At 40.4% G+C, this 23,435-nt stretch overlaps 2 protein-coding genes across 3 annotated transcripts in view; both read left to right on the top strand.

The window, feature by feature from the left end:
• The window catches only part of rab2a (RAB2A, member RAS oncogene family), a 34,265-nt gene extending 23,140 nt beyond the window's left edge, over window positions 1-11,125 (top strand). Inside the window, exons 7-8 of the mRNA XM_042497080.2 lie at window positions 1,214-1,282; window positions 8,427-11,125. Coding sequence (XP_042353014.1) covers window positions 1,214-1,282; window positions 8,427-8,522 — 165 coding nt within the window. The 3' untranslated portion in view covers window positions 8,523-11,125. The remainder of the gene's footprint in view (window positions 1-1,213; window positions 1,283-8,426) is intronic.
• Window positions 11,126-19,220: 8,095 nt separating this feature from the next.
• chd7 (chromodomain helicase DNA binding protein 7) overlaps window positions 19,221-23,435 on the top strand; it is a 95,520-nt gene continuing 91,305 nt past the window's right edge. For both annotated transcript variants that reach the window (XM_042497549.2, XM_088085018.1), the window contains exon 1: window positions 19,221-19,533. The gene's annotated coding sequence lies outside the window, so the exon portion shown is untranslated. The remainder of the gene's footprint in view (window positions 19,534-23,435) is intronic.

The following is a 23,435-nucleotide window of genomic DNA, read 5'->3' as shown; positions in this document are numbered from 1 at the left end:
AAGCAAAGCAAGTTGAGTATACTTGCTTCATTCTTTCCTTACCCTAAATATTGTCTCTCCACTCTCATACATGTTTTAGCTTCTCAGTTTTGTGTTTCCTCTTTTCATTTTCTCCTTGGCCCTACACACTTAATATTTCTGAGAAATTCAAGAAAAGGAAACGCAGAGAGCTGTGCAGGAACAAGGGGTGCAGTGATGTGTTGAAGGAAGGAAAGAGGACAGGAGTGAACAGGACAGAGTGCACCAGAGAGCACCCTTGGGCTCCTATGTCTATTTTCAGACCGGGTGTCAGATAGAAGTTCAGGACATATTTTCAGTTCTTTAATGACTCTGCTTAAGAAACACACTTCTTCTGCTTCTTCTTTGCCTGACAGAGTTGTGTGTGTATGTGTGCGTGTGTGTGTGGGCTGTTGGTGTTACATTGTTCCTCCATAGACTGAGGTGTGTTTGATGTCGTATTACACAAACTGCACTACAAGTTGATCCCAGTTGCTCTCGAGTTTATACCCTTGACACACAAACACTAAGAGACGGTTCCTGGAGATATCAGTCATCAGGGAGCTTAATTCCACTTTTTTCTTAACGTCTGTGTTGCTCGTAGTACTTTCAGTAGTTGTGTGTGGAGCCGAGTTAAAGCTAACTTTTAAACCCAGCATAATGAACAGTTCAGTTTCACTCCCACTGCCCCTGCTGTTCTGCTGCTCCATATGTGCCCAGAATATGCTCTGCGTTTCGAGAGTGTGGTATAATCAACAAACAAACAAAATACTGTATGTATTCTAACAGTGTTCCTTATGAATGGTCCAGCTTCAGATATCTACAAACAATACTTGGCGGCAGATGTTTTAATTGTGGCATGCAGTCACAAATAATGAACATGTGGGGAAACCCTGAGATTTAACACATCCATTGACACCCTCAGGCATGATTTTGACACTGAGAATGATAGTTTCCTGTGATCGATTACAATTTCCTGCTAAAAAGAAAGCAAAGTCATGTTAGCAAGAAATATTTAGTAGTTGGAGTCTGGTTGCATTGACCTTCAGAACTTGTATTGAATCTGTTTTACATTCCTAATGATGTGTGTCTTTTTGTAAAAATCATTTTCATAAGAGCCAAGCAGTCTCATTTACAAGAGTCAACACACAAATATGAATCTCTCTCTCTCTTTCTCTCTCTTCTGTGTCTGTCTCACTTCCTGTCTCTGTCTCAGGCTTTCATCAACACAGCCAAGGAGATCTATGAGAAGATTCAGGAGGGAGTGTTTGATATCAACAATGAGGTGAGACACACGGTTAACCTCCTCAAACCTCTCCATTCTTGTACTTCTTTAATAAGGCTGTCTTCCTGTCTCTTCCAGTCTTTGTTCTCCTATTTTCCTCTCCTCTTTCTGCTTAGTGTAGTTTTCCAGCAGTGTGTGTGGTTTGCCACGCTCGCTCTCTCCTCAAAAAGAAGGGGGGCACCCTCTTCTCTGCTTCCTTTGACTCCAGCCAAGCAAAACTCCCTGCGTTCCTCCTCTCCCCTGCTCTATTTTCCACTCGCTCTTTCTTCACTCTTCAGCTCTCTCTCTCTCTCTCTCTCTCTCTCTCTCTCTCTCTCTCTCTCTCTCTCCCCCCTCTCTCTCCCTCTCTTGGCATCTTGCCAGCTCATAAATTCCTCACATCCCACAAGGTCTCAGTCATTCGGCAAGAAAACAAACACCCAGCCAGTCAGTCTTCAGTCTGTAAGCTTCCTATCCAGCCAGTCAGTAAGTTTGCGATCCAGTCGGCCAGATGGTTATCTTCTCAGTGGAACAAGTTATCCGGGCAGGAAAGTCAAGGCTCCAAGCCTGCCAGCAAGTATGCACTTGTCAGCAAGTGTTAGTCATAATACTTTCATATTAAAATTGCAAACACCAAAATCGTAGTTTTTGCATGAAAGTGGAGTGGATCCACATTGCCGTTTTCATAAAGATCTTGATCAACACGATAAGGTTTAATGCTTTAATTCCTAGATCGACATCAGTTTTCTTATAATTTGTCCAGACACAGTTCACAGGCATTTTAACCTTTGAAACCAGAACAAATTTATTTGATTTCCTTAAAAAAAGGCAATCAGCAATTTAAAAAATGTCCTGCAAATTGCAACAAAAAAAGTACCTGAAAATTGGCCAAAAAAAGAGAGATTATGAGAACATTATCCAAAAAAAAAGGAAACAAGGAATAATGTCCTGCAATGTATATTCATAATCAGTACAATTATTTATTAGATTAAGTTACAGGGGAAAAAAGTATATATTTATGTTTTTATGTCTATTTACTATTTTTATTTTATTTTTACAGTTTATGTAATTTCCTGCTTTGTTTTGTTTTTTGGGGGGGTTACCTCTTTTTTTGTGCTAATTTTCACTTTTGCTGTAGTTAACTAATATCTTGCTAATATTTGGGTAATTTCCTATTAAGTTGCTCATTGCTTTTGTTCCATGTGTTTGAAAGAAATCCAGCCAAGTTTCTCAGATTTCACAGGGTTAAACACATGGAAAAAGGCAGAATCATGTCTTTGTCGTTCATTCACAGGTAACGTCTGGAAACATCTCAGCCTTCATTAAACACTTCTCCAGTATCAAGCAACTGAACAATCATAAATTAGTGCTCACAATGCTTCTGTAAAACAGGCAAACTGGTTCCTGCGCTGCCGCACGGAGATGTTGATCAAATGACTGTCTTATGATTGATGTCTGACAAAATGAATCCAGATTACCGACAATCCCTGCGCTGTGTGATCAGCTGTACTGATTTAAAACCAGTGATCAAGTTAGAAAGCTGTGTTCTTAACTTTACTGCTGCACAGCACCCGACTACCCAGATGCATTTGAGTGTTTTCCAAAAACTCAGTTTCCTTCATTCCAAATGCACAGTTGGTGTTGTCAGAGTTGATCTGCTCTGAGGACACCTTTTTCGGTCAGAAAAACACCGGATTAGGAGGACAACTGGGAAAAAATAATTCAAAAATGAAGATTTATGTCCATTCTATAGATGGGCATGAGTACTCAAGTACTCATTATGACATCAATAGAGCACTTGCTGCCGCTCCTACCACATGTGAACCAGGCTTGTGCAGTATCACAGTGTTATGGTTTACCTGGGTACCAAATCTTGAAGGTATGTTTTTCAGTATTGTCATAAATACAGGCACTCTTGATTCTATTAAAATCATTGTATGTAGTGCACAGCGCACACCACCACAGCTCCGTCTCATGTTTCTACTGGTGGAACAGGCAACTGAGCTGAAAGCAAAATCTAGTGGTGGAGTTACAGGACTGTAAACAGCTGGTGGCCAGCAGGCACTTTTTCTTTTTTTTTACATCTAATTTGGCGAATTTTAGATTTATTTCGACCAGAAGGAGCAGGTGATTGTTGGATCAGTGGACATACTAACTAGATTACAAGCAAAAGTAACCAAGATGTTTTGGGCGAGTTTCATTATGTTTCTGTCAAGTGTAAATGAAAAGTGTTTGATGGTGAGGTAACAGCTGTTTAGATCACTGAACAAATGTGAGGTGTGGGAAGTGATTCAGAGGTGTGGAGCAAGGCAAAGCTAATGTGGCCTTTAATTTGGATGTACTCTTTGTGAAAACTCACAATCACGTCATAAATCTTGCTATAAATGATGTCACGGTCCACACAGACCATCCTCGTGCAGCGTGCACACGCGGCCCATATGTCCCAACAAACATGTGTGAACATGTCCGTGAATGCAGGCAGCCAATGTAGTATATAAACAGAACAGTGTGCCTGCCCTCTGTGTTTGTTCATGTCTGTTTGGGAGTGTATCTGGCCCTTCAGCCAGCCAGCCGGCAAGTCCAAGCGTTAGTCAGACAGGACTGCAGTTCGCCAGCCAGCCAGTGTTTTTGTTATTAGTAACAGTATAAGACAGAGTGAAGGCAGGCCGGCCAGCCAAACCACATCAGCTGACTGGCTGAGAGAGAGCGAGGGAAGCCCCACCAGAAATGTTGGCAGCCACTATGAGAAAATACTCACACACACTTACTCACACACACACACACATGGCCTTAGCTCAATAAATGTGATTTAAAGGCATACAGTGTTTCCCAGAGGCACTACTGCTACTGAGTGTAGGAGGGGGAGTTACGCTGAGAGGGAGAGAGATAAATATATACAGAGGGAAAGAGCGAGCCACAGAGAGAGAGAGAGAGAGAGAGAGAGAGATGATGAAACACAGAGAGGGAAAGTGAGCAGTACAGAGGGAGAGAGAAACAGAGCTCCAGTTGAAGGGATGAGAGAGATGAAAGAGCTGTGTCTCTCTACCACCCACCTGCCTGCCTCTCTCTCTGTTTCGCTTCTTTTATAAGTGCTTTTCTTTCTTTTTTTGCCTTGTGTCCTTGAGTGCTGCTGGTGTTTCCTTTGCCTTTGTGCAACGCAGCAGCACCTGTTGCTTCCTCTATGATGTGATCTAATGGGAGCCCCTGTAGGCGCTTTGCAATGATAATCTCACCATGAACACAATGACACACTCATTCTTTAACATTGTTTTCATTTAGTGAGTGATTATTATAATATATTATAATTGTTTTGGGTAGTAGCATTTTTTTCTTGACATGACAAATGCACACCTGAGTTTAATTACGTTTATTGTTTTGAAGACTAACAATCAAACAAATTACACAAAAATAACAATCTAAAGCAGAGATACCCAACTTAAGGCCCACAGGCCAAATCTGGCCCCTTACAAGTTACTGCGTGGCCCCCTACCCTTGTTATAATCCATAATAAAAATAAAGTGATTCACATTAGGAATTGTTTTTGTACTTTTAGTATACATAATGCATGATTTATGACATAGTCACCATTATCCCTGTTTGTAAAGTCGGGAGGTGGGCCAACAAAAGTTATAACTTTTAAATAATTTTCATTTTTTATTTTATTTTATTTCTATCAGGCCTGCACTAAACATATTTCTGCATGGAGTTGTCGGTTTTCTCTTTTTAATAAATACATCCGGACTGCATAATTGGGTCTTTTTCTCAGTTTTTGTGCTTTAGCCGCCTAGCCGACCTATCAAGTCATATCAGAAGAAAAAATCCGTCCAAGCTTCCTCCAAAAACACAGCAGTCGCATCAGCAGTTGTTACGAAAGCAAACTGAGGCTCCAAAGGAAGAGGGGGCTACAGGGGGAGATCCAGAGAGAGGCTTCCAGTCCATAGTGGACACAACCACTTCCCTTGAGGCAAGTTTTTCCAACCTAGTCAAGATTTTTGACACCTTCATGCGGTCTCAGATGGAGAGTGAAAAGAAGCAAGAGAAAGAGAATGCTGGGCTCAAGCTGAAGCTCAGTTTCCTCAACAGCCAGATTACCCAGCTGCAATTGGACATGGAGGCAACCAGGTCACAGCTGCAAGCATTTGTATCAAGCACAGTGACTGTGGAAGAACCAAAGCTGATGAGGTTGGAGGACTCAGACGATATTGAACATTTTCTCACAACTTTCGAAAGATTGGCAACAGTTTACAATTGGCCACAACAGGACTGGTCTATCCGACTAATTCCCTCACTTACGGGTAAAGCAAGAAGTGCTTTTCTAGCTATGGACCCAGCCCACACTCAAGATTATGACAAACTGAAAGAAGCAGTTTTAAAGAAGTATGATGTCAACAGAGACACTTACCGCCAGCGCTTCCGTGCCCCAGACACGTCAGCAGACGAGTCCCCTCAGGAGCTGTATACCCGCCTCAAGGACTTGTTCTGCAAGTGGGTAAATTTTGATGTTGCCAGCAAAGAGGAAATCTTAGAGAAGATGGTCCTCGAGCAGTACCTGAGGGTCCTCTCTCCAGAGTTGAAGACGTGGGTCAGAGAGCGCGATCCTGCAACAGCAGCAGAGGCTGCAGAGCTGGTTGACGTCTATCTCATTGCACACAAGGGTCCAGGGATTTACCATTTCGCTGGACCGCACCAAGGGAAGGATAAGTCTGAGGGAAAGGTTAAGGGGAGAGGTTCAGTCTCTCCTAGCCAGCCTAGACCAAGCAACACACTGTTTCAGGACAACACAAGAAGCAAAGCTCAGCGAGGCAACAAGGCACAGGTTGTCTGTTACACCTGTGGTGAGGCAGGCCATACAGGTCCAGTTTGCCCCAAGAGGAAACACAAAGCTACCAGTCTCTGCTATGTTCCTAGACCTGAGTTTATTGTTCCCTCTGAAGAGCAGGTAGACTTCCCTCTGATCACTGTGCAGCTCAATGGTATACGCAACACAGCCCTTTTAGACACTGGTTGTTCACAGTCCCTTGTTCAGTCTCACCTTCTTCATAGGGAGTTGTGGAGTGAAGGGGAAACAGTCCCTGTCATCTGTGTCCATGGACATAAGGAACAGGCCCCCACAGCTGAAGTTTACATTAAGGCTAAAGGAAAGATTTACCTCATGAAAGTTGGGGTTGTCCCAGAATTGCCCTATTCCATCCTTCTAGGGACGGATCTGCCAGCCCTGTATGACCTCATCCATGAAAGCAGGGAAAGATTTTGTGGTACTGTTGCACATTCCAAAGCAAGGCAAGCAGCAGTAGTCCCTGAGTCACTACACATCTACCACCAAATTACCTTAAAGGATCCCAAGCCCCTTCCCCTGCCTGTCTACAAGGTCCCAGAATGCCTATTGCTAATGTTGAAGAGGGAGCTAGAGGTGATGAAGGATCTGGAGGTTGTTAAGACATCCTCAAGAAAGTGGATTAACCCATTCACCTTGGTCCCCAAGAAATATAGAACCTTGATGTTCTGTTTGGACTTAAGGAAAGCAAATGGGGTCAGTAGACTGGACTTGTATCCCATGCTGAATATCACAGATCCGGTGGAGAGGATTTGGGGTTCAAGCTACATCAGCACTCTTGACCTTTACAAGGGCTACTTGCAGGTCCCCTCTACCCCAGAAAGTAGAGAAATCACAGCTTCTAGAACACCCTTTGGATATTTACAGTTCACTGTCCTTTCCTTTGATCTTCATGGTGTCCCTGCTACTTTCCAAAGGTTGATAGACAAGGTCCCGGCAGGCACAGAGCTGTTTGCGGCAGCCTACCTTGACAACGTTGGGGTGTTCAGCGGCCCATGGGAAGAGCATCAACAAGCGATGTTGCCCAAAATCCAAAAGCCAGGCCTGACCATCTATCATGACAAGTGCTCCCTGGCCAAGCAAGAGACCCAGTGTCTGGGTTTGGTTTTTGTGCTGGAGAAGAGGGTAATCCAACCACAATGTGGTAAGGTGAAAGCTGCGAGTCTCTCTACTAAGTCTCAGGTGAAGTCTGTCATGGGCCTGGCTGGCTGGTACAGTTATTTGACACCAGGCTTCTTAACTATTCCCATGCCCCTCATAAACCTCACCATGAAGAATCAGCCCAACAGGATGCTGTGGATGGCAGAAAGTGAGGATGCCCTCCAGACCCTGAAAGACACTCTGGGCAAGGAGCACATTCTGAAAAGCCCTGGCTACAAACAGCCTTTCACAGTCCAGACTGATGCATCGGCGATGGGCATCAGAGCAAGATTACTGCTCCTCAAGGTTCATCTACAAAAAGGGGGGTCATCACAGGATTAGCCTGTGCCCAGTAAAGTAAGATTCACACTCACACGCTGCATAGCAACTACCATTAATAATTTAATTAAGCGTGCTTATAGATGTCTGTGCTGTAGTATAAGCGTAGCATGACTTCACATAGTCATTATTACTCCTGTTTGTCATTGTCAGGTGGCCTGAGGAGAAAGCGCTTAGATTTTTTTTTCATCATGGTCATCATGTATAAAAGTACACTGAATGTATGTTTAAGGAAGACACAGGGACTTGTATTTGTATGAAATATTACAATTTATTTTTAAAGAAAGGAAGGAAAAAACTAATTGTTTTTTAACAGTTCCGTCTTTGTTGTAATTGAGCTGCTCTGTTTAGACTTCGAACTACCGAAAGCATATAAGCGTACTGAATTGGCTCCTGAACTGGCTCCCTGAAGAGTTTCCAGGGGGAAGGTGCCTTGTTTCCTTTGTTTCTCAGTTTTGCATTTTGGTGTTTCTTCTTTTTTCAAGTTTTGTTTTTCTTCAGTTTTTTTTTTGTTTGTTTTTTTTTAACCATACTTGCACTGTACTTATTGCTGCACAAAATTGGCATCTTTCACTTGTAAATAAATACACCTGGACTGCATAACTGGGGTTTTTTCTCAGTTTCTGTGCCTTAGCCACTCGGCTAGCCAACTTTACAGTGTGCTAGTGGTCAACAGCGTAAATTTGCATGTCTACGTCTACAAGTCTGTAAAACCGGGTCTGACACCGCCTAAACACCACGTTATGTCGCTTTCTGACTGTCATGATGTGATTACTCAAAGAACATTGTTGCAGACTTTGTTTTCCCGTCACTCATTTATTTTCTGGTTTTGTTGTCTATGTCTTCACACAGGCTAATGGTATTAAGATTGGACCCCAGCATCCTACCACCAACTCCACACTGACTGGTAGCCAGGGAGGCCAACAGGCTGGAGGGGGCTGCTGCTGAAGCCCCAAAACACACCTCCTCCTCCTTCAACCCCGACCCTTCTCCTCCTCCTCGCCCTCTCTGATCCCCCCTTGCGTTTCTACAGAACTGTCCAGGCTCACTAACAGTTTGTTAACCTCTCTCTCTCTCTCTTTCCCATTCTCTCTATCTCCATTCTTTCATCCATCCATCTCTCCCTCTCTGTCCTTTTCTCTCTCTGTCTCTCAGCCATGTCTTTCCTCAGTCCCTTGACCATGACCTAAGGGTCTGGGAGGGTTGTGTCCCTGTAAATCAACCTGACTTCCCACAGTCTTACAAGGATGGAGTCAGCTTCACCTGCAGGTTTAGCCACCAACTTCTCAAGTTTTGCAGTTCATTTTTTTTTTTGGTCAGACAAACAGATTTTTATCTTTTCATTTTTAAAAAACAAAACCTGCTGGAATGTGAAAAATTCTGTTCCAGTGGTCGAATTCACGCACCTTTTAATTTATGAGGGTGTTGTTGGGATATTCTAAGTACCTCAGAATCCTAAAAATTAAAGCTATGTCTTCAGTAACAGTGAGGTCGTTGGTAGAGATAAAGAAACCCTCAACAACTGACTGTATGGAATAAACCACGTGCTGTGTTGTGTCTATACACACATCTGTACATGTTTTAAAGAAAAAGACAGCACATTGATAGCAGGACATGTTCCTACATGTCGAGTCAGTTTGCATGCTGTGCCTGTGTGTATAGGGACGATGTAGGTATTCCAGTATGTCGGTTTGTGAGGGTTTAGGAGGCATCCGAGTCACTCTGTATCTTCTGTCCATAAAAACAAAGTGCAAATTATTATGTTATTTTGTGCTTTCTTTCCCTATTTTTCATCACGCTATTATTTTTGTTCTCTCTCTTTGTCTTTGTGTCCTTTTTTTGTTGACTTGCAGTTGTATTTAACGAACACTACAAACTGGTTGTGGCTTAAAGTTTTTTAAATTGTCGGGAGAGAGAATAAAAAGACCAAACTGTTAAGTGTGAACATGGATCCTTTTGGGAATGACGGAAAAGGAGGAAAGTTATAGAAACGTTAAGGGATGTTGAGAGCAGCCATTATGAAGTAAAGAAGTAAAAAAAGGAAAATAGATTCAAAATCAAGACTTTTTTTTGTTAACTATATTTATCGGGCACATTTCTGTGTATATATGGCTCTTTAGGTTTCTGTAGCTTTTTTTGGCCGTTCAAGGTGAAACTTGGCGTCTTGTTGTTGTCTTTTTTTTTTAACCTGGGGCTTGATATAGACCAGACCCTACTGGACCTTGAAGCAGCTTTTTAGCATTTTAAACAACTCATTTAAACCCAAAGGCACTGAGGCGTTCTGTCACATTCAGGTCGGTGGTGCCCTTTCTTTTAAATGACAAGTATGAATGATAACAGGCTGTTAACAGGGCCGCGTGGAGGCATTCAAAGTCCCTGGTGGAGAACAGACTCCAATTGAAAATGTCAAGGCATCTCCCTTTTAAGCAAGCTAGGATTTCCACCAAGAATTAGCCGGCAGATATATAATGTATACTGTTTAGAGCTTGATCGATGACTGCTGCAATGTTTTTTTGCTTTGAGATCCCCTGATGTAATAGGCACCGTTTTACTGTTATGATCATATTTTACTGCTTCAATTACTTAATCGTTCATCCCTCCCCTCTCATCCCCACTTCTTCTCTCTTCTTTCTGTCTCTCTCAGACTGTGTGGTAACATTAGCTCTGTATTTTAAATGCCAAATTATTGTGTTTACCTGTGTTTTGTCGGGAAAAAAAATGGAAAAGAATCAACAAAGCCCCTATAATTTGTCTTGGAATCAGCTGCCTGCCTTAACTCCAGTCCCCCCTGAGAGATTTGGACAGCTGCTAAAATGAATCAAAGTGACCCCCTTACCTGCAGAGAGGCGTTTTACCACTAACTAAAGTTGACGATGCATTACACATGCATAGATGCACACTTAGAGAGATATGTGTAGTCGTAGGAACAGGCCTAGTTTGTATTCTGTGTCTGAATTGGGGCATTTGAAATCAATCCAAACCCACATGTTAACATTGTTTCTTCCCATCCCCTCCATGCGCACACACACCCAGCCTGCACACATTATATGCATGCATACGTCGACGATGCATTCATATATATTTCTGTTCATCTAACCTAGCTGTTTTCTCGCCAGGCTAACAGTATAACTGTAGGGAGTTTTTGGGTTTCACAGCAGTGCGAGTGAATCTCCTCAGCAGTGTGTTCCTCTTATTTTTCTCTCTCTTTTTTTATTCCTAGATATATTCAGACAGTTATTAATCTTATTCCGATGATGATTATTCTTTGTAAAGCAAAATGTAGTGTGTGTGTGTGCGTGTGTGTGGAGCCCAGAGGGGTTTACAGGGGGAGGATCAAGCCAAACCTGATGCATCTATCTATCTATCTATCAATGGATTGATCTCGCTATCTTATCTATGTGACCCTCCTCTCTCGCACTTCCTGCCTCTCCTCCTCCTCCCCCTCAAACGTTATTTGCTGTGTTTGTTCTTTGGAAAAAAGAAAACTTAAAAAAAAGAAAAAATGAAAATGCTATCACAATAAACTATAATAAAACATTCTAAACTCTAAACATGTCATTTTGATGGTTACGTGGAGATGGAAAAAATACAGTGTTTGAAAAAAAAACAGCTGCATTTGTATTTTCTGTCTTGTTTTTTTATGTCTGCCCATGTTTTAGGCATTAGATTTTTGGTCCAGACCATTTTTATGAACGCGATATCTCAAGAACACCATGAGGTAATTTCTTCAAATTTGGCATGAACATCCACTTACACTCAAGAATGAACTGATTAGATTTTGGTGGTCAAAGGTGAAGGTCACTGTGTCCTTGTCTGTCTCATTCTTATGAACATGATATCTCAAGAACACCTTGAGGGAAACATCCAAGTGGACTCAAAGATGAGCTGATCAGATTTTGGTGGTCAAGGTCATGGTGACCTTGCATCCAATATATTCTCATGAAGATGGCCTTTAGGGAATGTCCTCAAATTTGGCACAAACGTCCACTTGGAATTAGGAATAAACTGATTAGAATCTGGTGGTTAAAGGTCAAGGTCGCAGTGACCTCATAAAACATGTTTTTGGCCATATCTCAAGAATTCATTCACTCAGTTTTCACAATAGGAAATTAAATAGGATATAATGATGATGTTCTGACATTTATTTATTAATATCTAAGGGGTCAAAGGTCAACTGTGACATAATACTGTATTATGCAAAAACAGTTTTCTGGTCATTCCATGTCATAACTCAGAAACAGAAGGGGAAATGTGGTCAGATACGGAGTTTGACACTAATCTTGAAAGTGTGCTGAGCGCTGCCGGTGGAAACGTGTGAAGCATCAGTGCTTTCACAGACATGGATGGAAACTGTAAGTGCAGCTTGACCGGTAAGCAGAGGCATACAACTGAGTGGTGATATTTCTGTTTTTGTTTTTTGTCACCCAGTCTGCCCATGCTGACTTTTCACTGTATGAATGAATCAATCATAACGGGTCCTCATGCTGTTTAACTGTCTGATTTATCCGCTAAAATGAGCAGGGAGGGACTCGTGCGCTCTTGGATTCATGCCATTCGACCTTCAGCAGTCATGGAGATTGTATTCCCCGATGAAGGTCAGCCAGACTGAGCCTGCTTAATGAATGAAACATTTTTTAACTCATATCTAGTCAGGGAAGGTTTACAGGTTTGGTGTATATGCAGAGGCTTTTAAGCACTGCCCTACGTAAAATCTGTGCATTTGCAGGAATATTCCACATTTCTGAAACATCAGCATATATAAAAGTTGGCTTGGAGGCCCAGGACCTCCCCTGTAATATTTAGAACATGTGTAGGGTTCCCATGGTCTTGGAAAACCTGAAAAAGTCATGGAATTTCCCAATCACATTTTTCTGGGCCTGAAAAAGTCATGAAATTAGTAAAAATCATAGAAAGTTTTGGAAAAGTCCTGAAAAATTTGCTATACCTTATGAAATAATTTCAATAATTTTCTGTCAATAACCCTCCACGCACATTTTTTTCTGTAGCTATTGACATAACAAACCTCAAATGTTTGTCAGTGTGTGACATTTCATTTACACTTATGTGCGTTTCTACAGTCTTCCTCTGCTTTCTGTCTCTTCCTTTTTGTATACCAGGTAGCTGAAATTGCCTTTGAACAGGAGAGTTTGATACATTTTAAAAATTCTGGGAAAGTGGGGTAAAAAAAGAAAAATTGTTATTATGGATCCTTGAAAAGTCATGGAAAAGTTTTGACATTTTGACAATAAGTGGTAACCCTGCATTTCTCCTACCACTAAACATGAAAGTAGTCAAGACTTTCATTTTGACCAAATTACACACATTTAAAAGCTTGTAAACGTCGTCTGAAAGCAGTATAAGAAAAGTGATGTTGCTTCAGGTTTCAAAGTTTTGTGTGTGCAGCTTTTGATTTCTGCCTCAGTCCAATGGACCGTCCTCGCTGCAGATATTTGGACTTGTCATCGCAGGAAAAGCACAGGTGTAATTAATACCATGAATGTTGGATTTATTCCATTCAAGTGTACCAGTAAGCCATGCCAGCAAGCCAGCGCACACAGTGGCAGCGTTCTGACACTAGTCAAGCTGAACAGAGTGTAACTCTGGTTAATATTGTGAATCACACCTGGGGTTTTTACTGCTATCTCATGTCAAAATGTCAATGCTGTGAAAAAGGCCTACACGTGGTGGTGAATTGAATTGAATTTGTGGTGCCCACAGCATTGGAAAATGACATTTCAAAAAATCAACTAATATGTTTTTCCACAAACTGTGACCCAGATCCTCCAGAAGATAAATTACAGGCCTCACTGTTAACAGCTTTTATAGGGATGACGTATCTGCTGTAAAAGGTAGCTCCATTGGAAACTTTTTTTTTCTCTCCTCTCAGTTAGAGAATTCTCCTGATGGTTATATTATTATTTTGCCATTACACCAGTGACACTATGAACAATATGAATATCAGTCTCGTAGAAATGTTTAAGGTCCAGCTTGGCCAGATTTGGCTCCAATAGGTTCTATATCACTGATCTTTACTAATGTAACACACTTAAAAGGACTGTGATGTATAAATAAGTCCTCCAGTTAGGATGCTGCTGACTGCAGACCTCAGATCAGCACTGATGAAACTGAAAAACACACAAACCTGAAGAATTACAGTAGGTGTGTTTAAGCAGTATAGTATTTAACGGTGATGTACTGGCAATGACTAACCAAACATAACATCTGAGTAGATCATATTTAATAGCTCCTGAGGCCAGAGGTAAAATATACATGTGAGCCATTTGTTAGTTTTATGTTTGAAGGTGCACACAGAGAGCAGCGTCGGTGAGTTACGGCCTGTTTCATCTGTCACTGAGTGCAGCTTCAGAGCTCAGAACATGCCGCTGCTGGGTTTTCCACGTACTTCGGCAGATTAAACACGCACAAACTTTTATCTTACAGGCAATAATAAATTTGATAATCTTGCAAAATGTTTAGAATTAGAAGTCAAGAGTGATAAACAGGAAGTTAGGACCTTGTAAAGAAGGTTTTGAAATTTTGAGTTGGAGATATTTTTTTATCATTTCAAACATTTCATTTAAAAGAAATAAAGATATCCCATATATATATATATATATATATATATATACACTGACTGACTGTTGAAGTTATGATATTGGTATATTGGTTCTATGTCACGCTAACTTCTCAGGAATGGGGCTGAATAACACTCCATGGAAAAGCGGCATGGTCATTTCATAGGGGTCCCTTGACCTCTCACCTCAAGATATCTAAATGAAAATTAGTTTTGTAGGTACTGATGAGTCTCCCCTTTACAGACACTTTATGCTAGTCCCATTCTTCTATTTATTTATTTATATATATATATTTGCCATCATTTGATTCCTAATCAAGACAATCTGATGAGAGCTGCTTTACCTTGTCAATATAGACTTTAAAACGGTTTTGAAATACAAAAATAATATGAACTGAAAATATGATTTGACTAGAAAAAATAATCATTTGCAGTAAGTCCCATATTGAGCTGCTTATAATATATTGGCTATACACATAATCAGAAACTAGTTCTTATAGTAGGCCTATCAAAAACAAAAGTACTCATCATGCAGAATATTTTTTAAAATCTAATGTCTAAGGTAATAAATCTTACCACCAAACTGTAGTGTAGTAAAATTATAAAGTTGCACAAAAAAGAAAAATACTTAAGTTAAATACAAGTGGTGCCACTTGAGTGGTGCCAACAGGGAATGTTGTAAATTATTTCCTGGAAAACCTCCATGGAAAAGTTTTATTTCTGCCCAGAGGTGAAATACACAAAGTCCTTGTTGGCTGATGCAGATAAACAGGATATGGTGAGACTGAAAATTAAACATCAAACTTATGCAAAACAGCAATCTATAGAACACATAAAAATCTTTTCTTCCTTACAGCCCTTTCACCATGTTAGCAGTTACAGTATATCAAAAGGTATACTTCTATATGTCAGGGTATATACATAACAAATGTCAAATTATATGCCTATGAGTAGCTTTACAGACAGATAAACCTTCTGGTTATGCAGTCTAAATTTTTCACATCTGCACTTTCAACTTCATAACCACCCTATGATAACATAACTCGGACTATAATAAAGGCAGACACAATGTTCATGGTGATGGATTGCCTAACTCAGGCAAATTTCAAGTCTCTGCATGTTGATTTTCAAAACATACCGAAATGAGCTGAAACCAGAGGGCTGTTTGAATGGGAGGAAAATATGCTCAAAAACCTCTGGAAGAAATCAAAAACTGTGAATCATTTGTAGTTAATGGGCGGCAAAATGCAGAAATATGGCTGTGGCTATGAGAATATACTGTTGAGGACATTCATGGAAAATGTCTGTCGTAGTTTGAAGTTGTTTGGTTTTTATCTTTGTTATCTACAGTATGTAGGCATCTTTCTGGAGAACTACATTGTCAGGAAAAGCATGTGTCAGAGGCATATGCATCACTGCTGGCCCCTCATGCATCAGAGTTTTGTCATTTCAGGTCAGGCCAACCTGATAAACAAATGTTTACCATTAAAATTCAAACAGGGATTGTAGGGGAGAACGGGGTCAGTTGAGACACTTTTTTTTGGAGAGGAGATAACCCTCCATTACTCACAGACTACTTAAACAGTAATGAAAATAATATGATCCCTAAACACATGCAGGTGTCTGATAACATTTGTCAAGTTTTGTGTGTGAAAAGGCTTGATTTTTAGGTCTATGAGGAGTGCATTTTCCCAAAATTCTGCTCTCCCAGGACGGTGGGTAGGGTTGGTTGGGACATCTTTAACTGGGCTAAGAAAAAAAAATCATCTAAACTGAAAAAAAAGCTGATAACTGCATTTACCCTCTATGATGATAATAATCTGCTGTTGGCAGGAAACTGTCCTTCAGTCCCTCAGGACTGTAGTGATTCCCCTCTGCAGCATGTGGAGTTTTAAAGGGGGCAAAAAAAGGTTGGTGGCTGGCTGCCACTTGAGTTAATGTTCACTCACAGTGGGTTTTATTCAATTAGGAAAAGCCTTTATTTTGTTTTGGTCTAGTTTTTGTTGATTTGTTACAAGGGAGTAACTTTAAAACAGTTCTGTCCCAGCCGTCCCAGGCAGAAAGCACAGACTGGACTCCTGTGCTAGCTACGAAGATTCAGATGGCTAACACAAGCATCAACGGACAGGCCAGAAAATCAGCTTACTATCAATATGTTTTTTTCTGAATGTGGGAAAACTAAAAAAAAGTTTGGTGGAAGAAAAACATCAAAACAGCTTAAATTTACCTGCATGCTGTAGTGTGCGTTGCTTTCGTGCTAATGTGCTGGCTAAAACTTTCTTACAAGCAGAGGCAAAGGGAATACCCAGATTATTTAGTTGAGTAAAAGTACCACACTGTAAAAATACTCAGTTACATGTAAAAGTCCTGCATTCAACACTTTCTTAAGTAAAAGTATGTGAGTATAATCAACAAAATGTATTTTAAGTATAAAAAGTAAAAGTGCTCAAGAAAACTGGGTATTTTAACAAGATATCAGGACTTCTAGAAGCCATTTTCTGACAGGAAAATCATATACCTTTAATGAGATGTTGAGACTTTAAGCTGACATTTTTCTGGTGACAAAACCATGTATTTTTAATGAGGTGTTGGGACATTCAGCAGACGTGATTCTTGTGACGAAACCACATATTTTAAACGAGACATCTAGACTTTAAGCTGACATTTTTCTGGTGACAAAACTGGGTATTTTAAACAAGATGTTTAGAGGATGTCTTTCTGCCAACAAAACAAAATGTTTTCAACAAGACATTGGAACATTTAGCAGATGTTTTTCTCATGTCAAAACTAGATATTTTAAACAACATGTTGGGACATTTAGCTAGATGTTTTTCTGGTGATAAAACCATTTTTTAATAAGAGGTTTTGACATTCTTGCTGACGTTTTTCTAGCGACAAAACCGGGTATTTTTGACAAGATGTTGGGACATTTAGTGCATGTTTTTCTGGTGACAAATCAGGTATTTTTAATGAGACATAAGGACATTTAAAAGGTGTTTTATTCACAACAAAACCGGGGTTTTTGAACCCAAAACAAACAAGCAAAAATCTTAATCTGAAAAGTAATTAGTAACTAAAGCTGTCAATGAATGCAGAGTAAAAAGTATAATATTTGCCTCAGAGATGTAGTGGAGTAGAAGGAGAAAGTGGCATAAAATGGAAATACTCAAGTACAAGAACCTTAAATTTGTACTTAAGTACAACACTTGAGTAAATATACTCAAATACATTACACCACTGCTAAAAAGGCACTATCTTAACTGTCACCTGGCCCCTACTCCCTGCTCTCTACTGTGTATTAGCCTGTTGTCCGGCTTGTCCGTGATGTCAGATGTGACACACCAGGAAAATACAAACAAAAAGACAGAAAGGCATTCTTATCTGCTGCAGAACTGCGTACATGGCTCTGGTTTACTGGCAATGGGAAATTAGTCTATAGCCTATTTGTAGCAGGTTTTTTGCCATGTTTTAAAAAACTGCATGCATGTACTAAATTTGGTGGAAAATAGGTATCAGGTTACACGCACAAAAAAATGTGAACATGTCTTTAAATTAATGCAAAAACAAAAGAATCAAGTAAAACAGACAGTGTTTTTGACATAACAAGTCAATCCTTTAGGTTTCAATGCTAGATGCATTCTGTACAATAATAAAGATAGATTTTCGTGATATCCAGATTAAAGAAATAAAGAAGCCTATCCCAACTTTTTTAAACCTTGTACTCATGACAGTCATAATCTGCACACAAACATTCAAATGAAGCTTCCTGTTCCTGTTGGCCTCACACTTTTCCTGTTTGCACAACCATGACAATAAAGATTCTTTGACCAAGTGGTCACAGGGTCCCTGAAATAGTTCAGGAAGATCCTAAGAACATTTTTTTAAAGTCAGTATTAATGATTTTGCATTATTCACTTTGGTCTTAACTATTCCACTCACAATACCAAGGTTTAACCCCAAAAATATCATTTTCTGGCTTTCCAAGGAACAACCATCTCACCCTTTGAAACCTGGAGCAACATCATTTTTTATGTGCTGCTTCAGATGCCATTCACAAGTATTCAAACCTTTGAAAACTGAGCAAATTGTTGTGATTTTTTTTTTTTCAAAAACATTGGGAAAAAACGGACCATGAGCACTTAGTACAAAACGTACCAGAAGTTGCAAGAAATTTGTAGGGTTGAGAATTATTATGAAAAAGCTACGGAAAATGAAAAAAGCTAAGGAAAAACTATATTTCTAATGATTATAACCGAATTAAATACTTAAATGATATAATTATTTGAGCACCTTTCCTGGCAATGTCCTTCTTTTTTTAAAAAAACTTTCTTTCCTTTCTTTCCTTGAAAAGAAAACCCCCAACAATTTTCAGGTAATTTTTTAAAACTTTCTTTGCTAATTTTGGAGTAATTTCTTCTCAAGTTGCTCATTACGTTCTTCCCATATTTTTTTTTTTTAGAGAAATCACCAATTTAAGCAACTGATGACCATGTCCTAATACAGATACATACATACATACATACTGGACATTCTAGGGGAATTACCATATTGGAGATAGGCCTTGTAAAAAACCTGAGGAAAAAAAACTTCTAAAGCTATTTGGCTTTAAAAATTACTCACAACCCAAACATTTAGCTGTTTATTCATTTGTGTTTTTATCCAAATATAAGATAAATAAATGATGAATTTATAATTTGGTCATTGTGATAAATTCAGACGTGTTTTACTAAACCGTTTTCCCTTACACTTGGTGTTGGTTTATAACAGGTTTCTGGCTTCTAGTGTTATCCTATCTTTCTATGAAAACACTTAATAAATCAAAAACTATAATTTGGACTCACTATTGTAAACACCAAACCATAGTACACATTACGCCCATGTGACCTTCATACATATAAACGTAAATGTACAGGTTTTTTTTCCTTTTTTTGTTTTGTATTATGTTCTTCCCTCCAGTCCCCACATTGAGAACTCACAGAAAGCGTCACACGGGCACGGCGGGGTCAGTGACCGCGCACGCCGCCTGTTTATCTCTATGAGAGGTTGTCGGGAGCGCGCCCCCCCTGGCCGAGGAAGGTGAGCGAGTGTCTGGAGGGGAGGACTCGGGAGCGCGACCAGCCGAGGGATCGATCGGATTAAACTCGATTTGAGTGAAATTAACACAAAGGAGAGAAGAGCAACGCACACTAGTCGGCGAGGTCGCAGATGCGAGACACGCCGGAGAAATATTTCATGAATAAGAAACTTGAACTTTTTTTCCTCTGTTTATTTATATTTCAAACGAAAAAAGGACCACGGTGGATTTTTTTTCAAGCCAGCGGAGATACTAACCCTACTAACGAGGAGTTGATTTGATAAAAAGCCCGAAGTGACCGAGCTTGTTGGGTAAGCTGTGTGCCCTTTTTGAATGAGTGCATTTTAAATTGTGTCGAGTAGAATTCAGCACGAGTGTGTGTGTTTGATGATAACCAATAATTATGAATTAAAACCGTTTATATTCGTTCTTAATAGTTAGTTTCCATACTTTTTCAACGCAATCGCACTCTGTTATCCGCTGTGCGAGTTGGGTTTTCATCCCAATGGGCATTTCATTCAGTGGTAACTCACTGGAAAGCTCATGTTCAAGACTGCTGTTTTATTTGGCTCGTGTTTTATTTTCTCATTTCAGCAGAAAGTCATTGAAGGTCCATGTAGCTGCCATGCCGACATGCTAACAATAGCAAGTTTAGCTTTGCCACCCGCTGCATCGCTCACACACACGCACAACAGTCCCATAGTTAGTTGAAAAGTGGAAAGACAAAAATCCAGCTCCACACGGAGCCTTTCTGTTTCTCAGTCGGTCCCTCTGACAACTTGTTGAATTTTGTAATATTAAATATTGACTTAATTCCGTTTTAAAGTGTAAGTGTTAGCCCTGTTAGCTAATTGTGTTGAAGCTTGTAGGAGACACGAGGTGGCTCGAGCGTAGAGGTGAGTCACTGGCCGACTGAATGAGCGGAGCTCTCTGAGTGAGATTCCCAACGGAGAATACTTGGCACATATCGCCAAAAACGTCTCGCAAAGGATAAATAAAATTGTTTCCACACAAAAGTATAAACAATAGTTGTATTTCCACCCAATACTTGTGTTTGTAGTCGAAAGGGACAGTGTAAAGTGTCCGTAGTAGTCGCTAGTTTTATTGGACGGAAGGGACAGAGCAGTGGAGGAGAGGGGGGGTGGGGGGCAGTGAGGCCAGGCGGTCATTCCATACAATCGTGCTTTTCACGTTGTTTCTATCACGGTTTACATCGCCAAAACCCATTTAAATGTACGACAAAACACTCGCCTCCTTGTGCACAGCGTTGGAGTAGAGAGGAAAGTGTTTTGTCTAAATAAAAACCGAGATGAGCGAAACGTTCCCCGGTCCGGAACGACGTGCGAAACACCGCTGATAGGCTAATTAGCCGTGCTAGCCACTGGAGGTTAGCCCGGCGCTAGGACACCGAAGTTCTGCTAGCCTGCTAGCCAGCTCTCATCCCCATTGTGTGCGGGCGAAGACCACTTATTAGCCCCCCCGAGCTAGCTAGTAACCTGCTCGGGGCGGTTGTTGGTCGAAGCATAGCTCTTGGGCAAGGAAATTAACTTTCCGCATCTTTCGCTTCACTTTTGGCCGAGGTTAAAAGGCAAACCACCGCTCGGTCCTTTCCGCGTTTTTGCTTTTGTTATGGGAGCTTGTTTGTAATGTTTCATTGTATCCGGTGACCGAAGTTTGGTAACCTCTACGGCTACACTTGTTACATTGTGTGGACGGATGAAAACGCAGCACCTGCCTGTTCCCATGTACTTCTGTGTAGTTCCAACAACACATAAATACGGGATATACAAACGGCATTTGATTTATTTTACAGTCCGACTTTATTGCGTGTGTTTCCTGTGCTCTCCTGCCCTCTTTCTCCATTATGTGTGCTGTAATCGGTCAACTTGCATAATGGTCACCCTGCCGCTCTCACGCAACTTTGGCTGCGCTAATTCAGAAAAGGAAAAAATTTAAAACGAGCGTTGTATCTCCAAAACATACACACACTTCAGTATTAATTCCCATCATGTGGTGGTTTTATTCACAGTCTGACATTTCAGTGTCCATGTGCTGGTTCGTTATTTTTCCTCCTCCTGTCTGCTATAGAGTCAGGAGCTGCTACCCCCACCACCTTGTGTCTTTGAGCCAAGATGGCAGCTAGTCATGTTTAGCGGGCCACAGAGGGAGAGATAAGAGGCCCCGACCACACACACACATATACACACAGCACACAACAGATGTTCAGCACTATTTGGTCTCTCTCCCGTTTGTCTCTCTCTGGCTTTTCTTGTGGTTAAAGTTGAGGCACTGTTCCCCCCTTCAGCCACAAGGCTGCATTGGTTTGTTAGAGAGACAGTTTGTCGGGATTAAGCCGGAGATAGGATAGAGAGTTGAATTTCTCTCCGTTTTGGTGACATCTCAGATGTAATATTTGAATTTAATAGGGTACTACACCCACTTTCAAAATTCATACATGTTATTTCTATGGTCTCATAAAGTAAAAAAAAAAATCCAAAAGCTATGGTGCTTAAGGTAAAATTTGTGATGCCATAGGGTATAAAGTCTGGAGCTGCTACATAGATATTGAGTGGTAAAAGATGTTATAGATGAATCTTAAGAGCAGCCAGGGGAATGCTCCGAGCATATAGGGACATTTTCTGTTTCACAACTGAGAAAACGCCAGCATAAAACGTCAGTAAAATAAAGCTTATTTGCTTATTAAAAAAAGAAAACAGACACTGAGCAGCTCCAGACCTTATACTTGATAACATCACAAGTTTGAGGCTTTCTTCTCTGGTTTCTGACTTTTCTAGGGAGTAGCTAATGTCCCCAAATACTGATCAAACTTTGCTCGGCCATGGAAATACTATATTGGAATTCATAATTTAGGTGGTGTTCCCCTTTAATACTTAATTTATTTTTACTCAATATAGTTTAAAATGGCTTTGTTCAGGCAGATTAGCGGTGGTTTATTATTTAGGAGGGGAGCTTGTTTTTGATAGAAACTCATTGTATGTTTTAGAAGTTTTCTCAGTGACCTTGGAGTGAATTGGCTTAACTTTGTCTAATAGGTCTTTATCTTGGAGAAAAAGTAACAGACAGACATCCAAAGACAGAGAGCGTGAAAGTGGTGCAGAAATATTTTAGGCATTAACATTTGAAATTATAGTAAGCAATGTGTCCTAAAATCAGATTAAACAACACAGTGGCCTAATATATTGAAGGTAAAGTGATGGGTGGTAAAGTTCGACAAGCTATTAAGCAAAATTTCCGGTCCGAAGCCAAATCTGGCCCTTTTTCCCTCTTTAAATATCCTGTGTGCTCCATACCATAAACACTGTGAAGTGCCATTTTTCTCATGAAGTTTCTCACTTCCCTTTTACAGTTTGTCCCTGACATGGCCTCACAAACAGTCAGGGAAATCCCTGCCAGCGTACACATGGGATCAAAAATATGGGGATACACCACATGCAGCAAAGTCACTCATACTCTATGAAACACAACATTAAGATTTACCAGTTAATTTAGATTTCACAGAATGATGCAAATCAATTTCCAGTCTAATATCCATTCATTTGTGCTTGTTCTCCACATGCATAGCCTCATTATCTTATCTCATCACATTCAAAATAACATTTCCAATGTCCATAACCACTGCATGCCACGGCCTTGTTTGTTGATTCAGTCACTTTTGGAAGAGTGAAAGACGCTTTGTTTGGAACAGGTGTCTGTCAATGTGTCACGATTTTGAATAAGCTCCTCTCTGTTATTTTGACCTATGAATCATGAGTGTGAGCAGCTTTGGTTATCTGAATGTTTCAGTCAGAATGTGCCATCTTCTATTGACCTTTTAACCAACACACACTGTTTTCATACGGGATCAGGATATCTCAGAGCAAGATAGTTCAACATATAAAGCGTAGGATAATGGCCTATATGAAGAGATGGCAAAATATGTTTGGTGTGCATTTGTGTGTGTGTGTGTGTGTGTGTGTGTGTGTGTGTGTGTGTGTGTGTGTGTGTGTGTGTGTGTGTGTGTGTATACCAATAGGGGGACGAGAAGTTGGTAGTGCCCCTATTGGCATGTAGAGAGCACTATAGCTTATAGCTGACAACACTGATGTTGTTGTACTCTGCCTGTGAAAATGACCATTGTTCTCATGCCTGTCCATTCCATCTCGCTGCTGTGCGTTACCCACCAACGTCCCCTTGCTGATCTTTTATTACTTGA

The sequence above is a fragment of the Plectropomus leopardus genome, chromosome 12 (genome assembly GCF_026936395.1).
Source record: "Plectropomus leopardus strain MGB_pleo_1.0 chromosome 12, ASM2693639v1, whole genome shotgun sequence".
NCBI classification, from domain to species: Eukaryota; Metazoa; Chordata; class Actinopteri; order Perciformes; family Serranidae; genus Plectropomus; species Plectropomus leopardus.
This window is presented reverse-complemented; position numbering and strand designations above follow the sequence as displayed.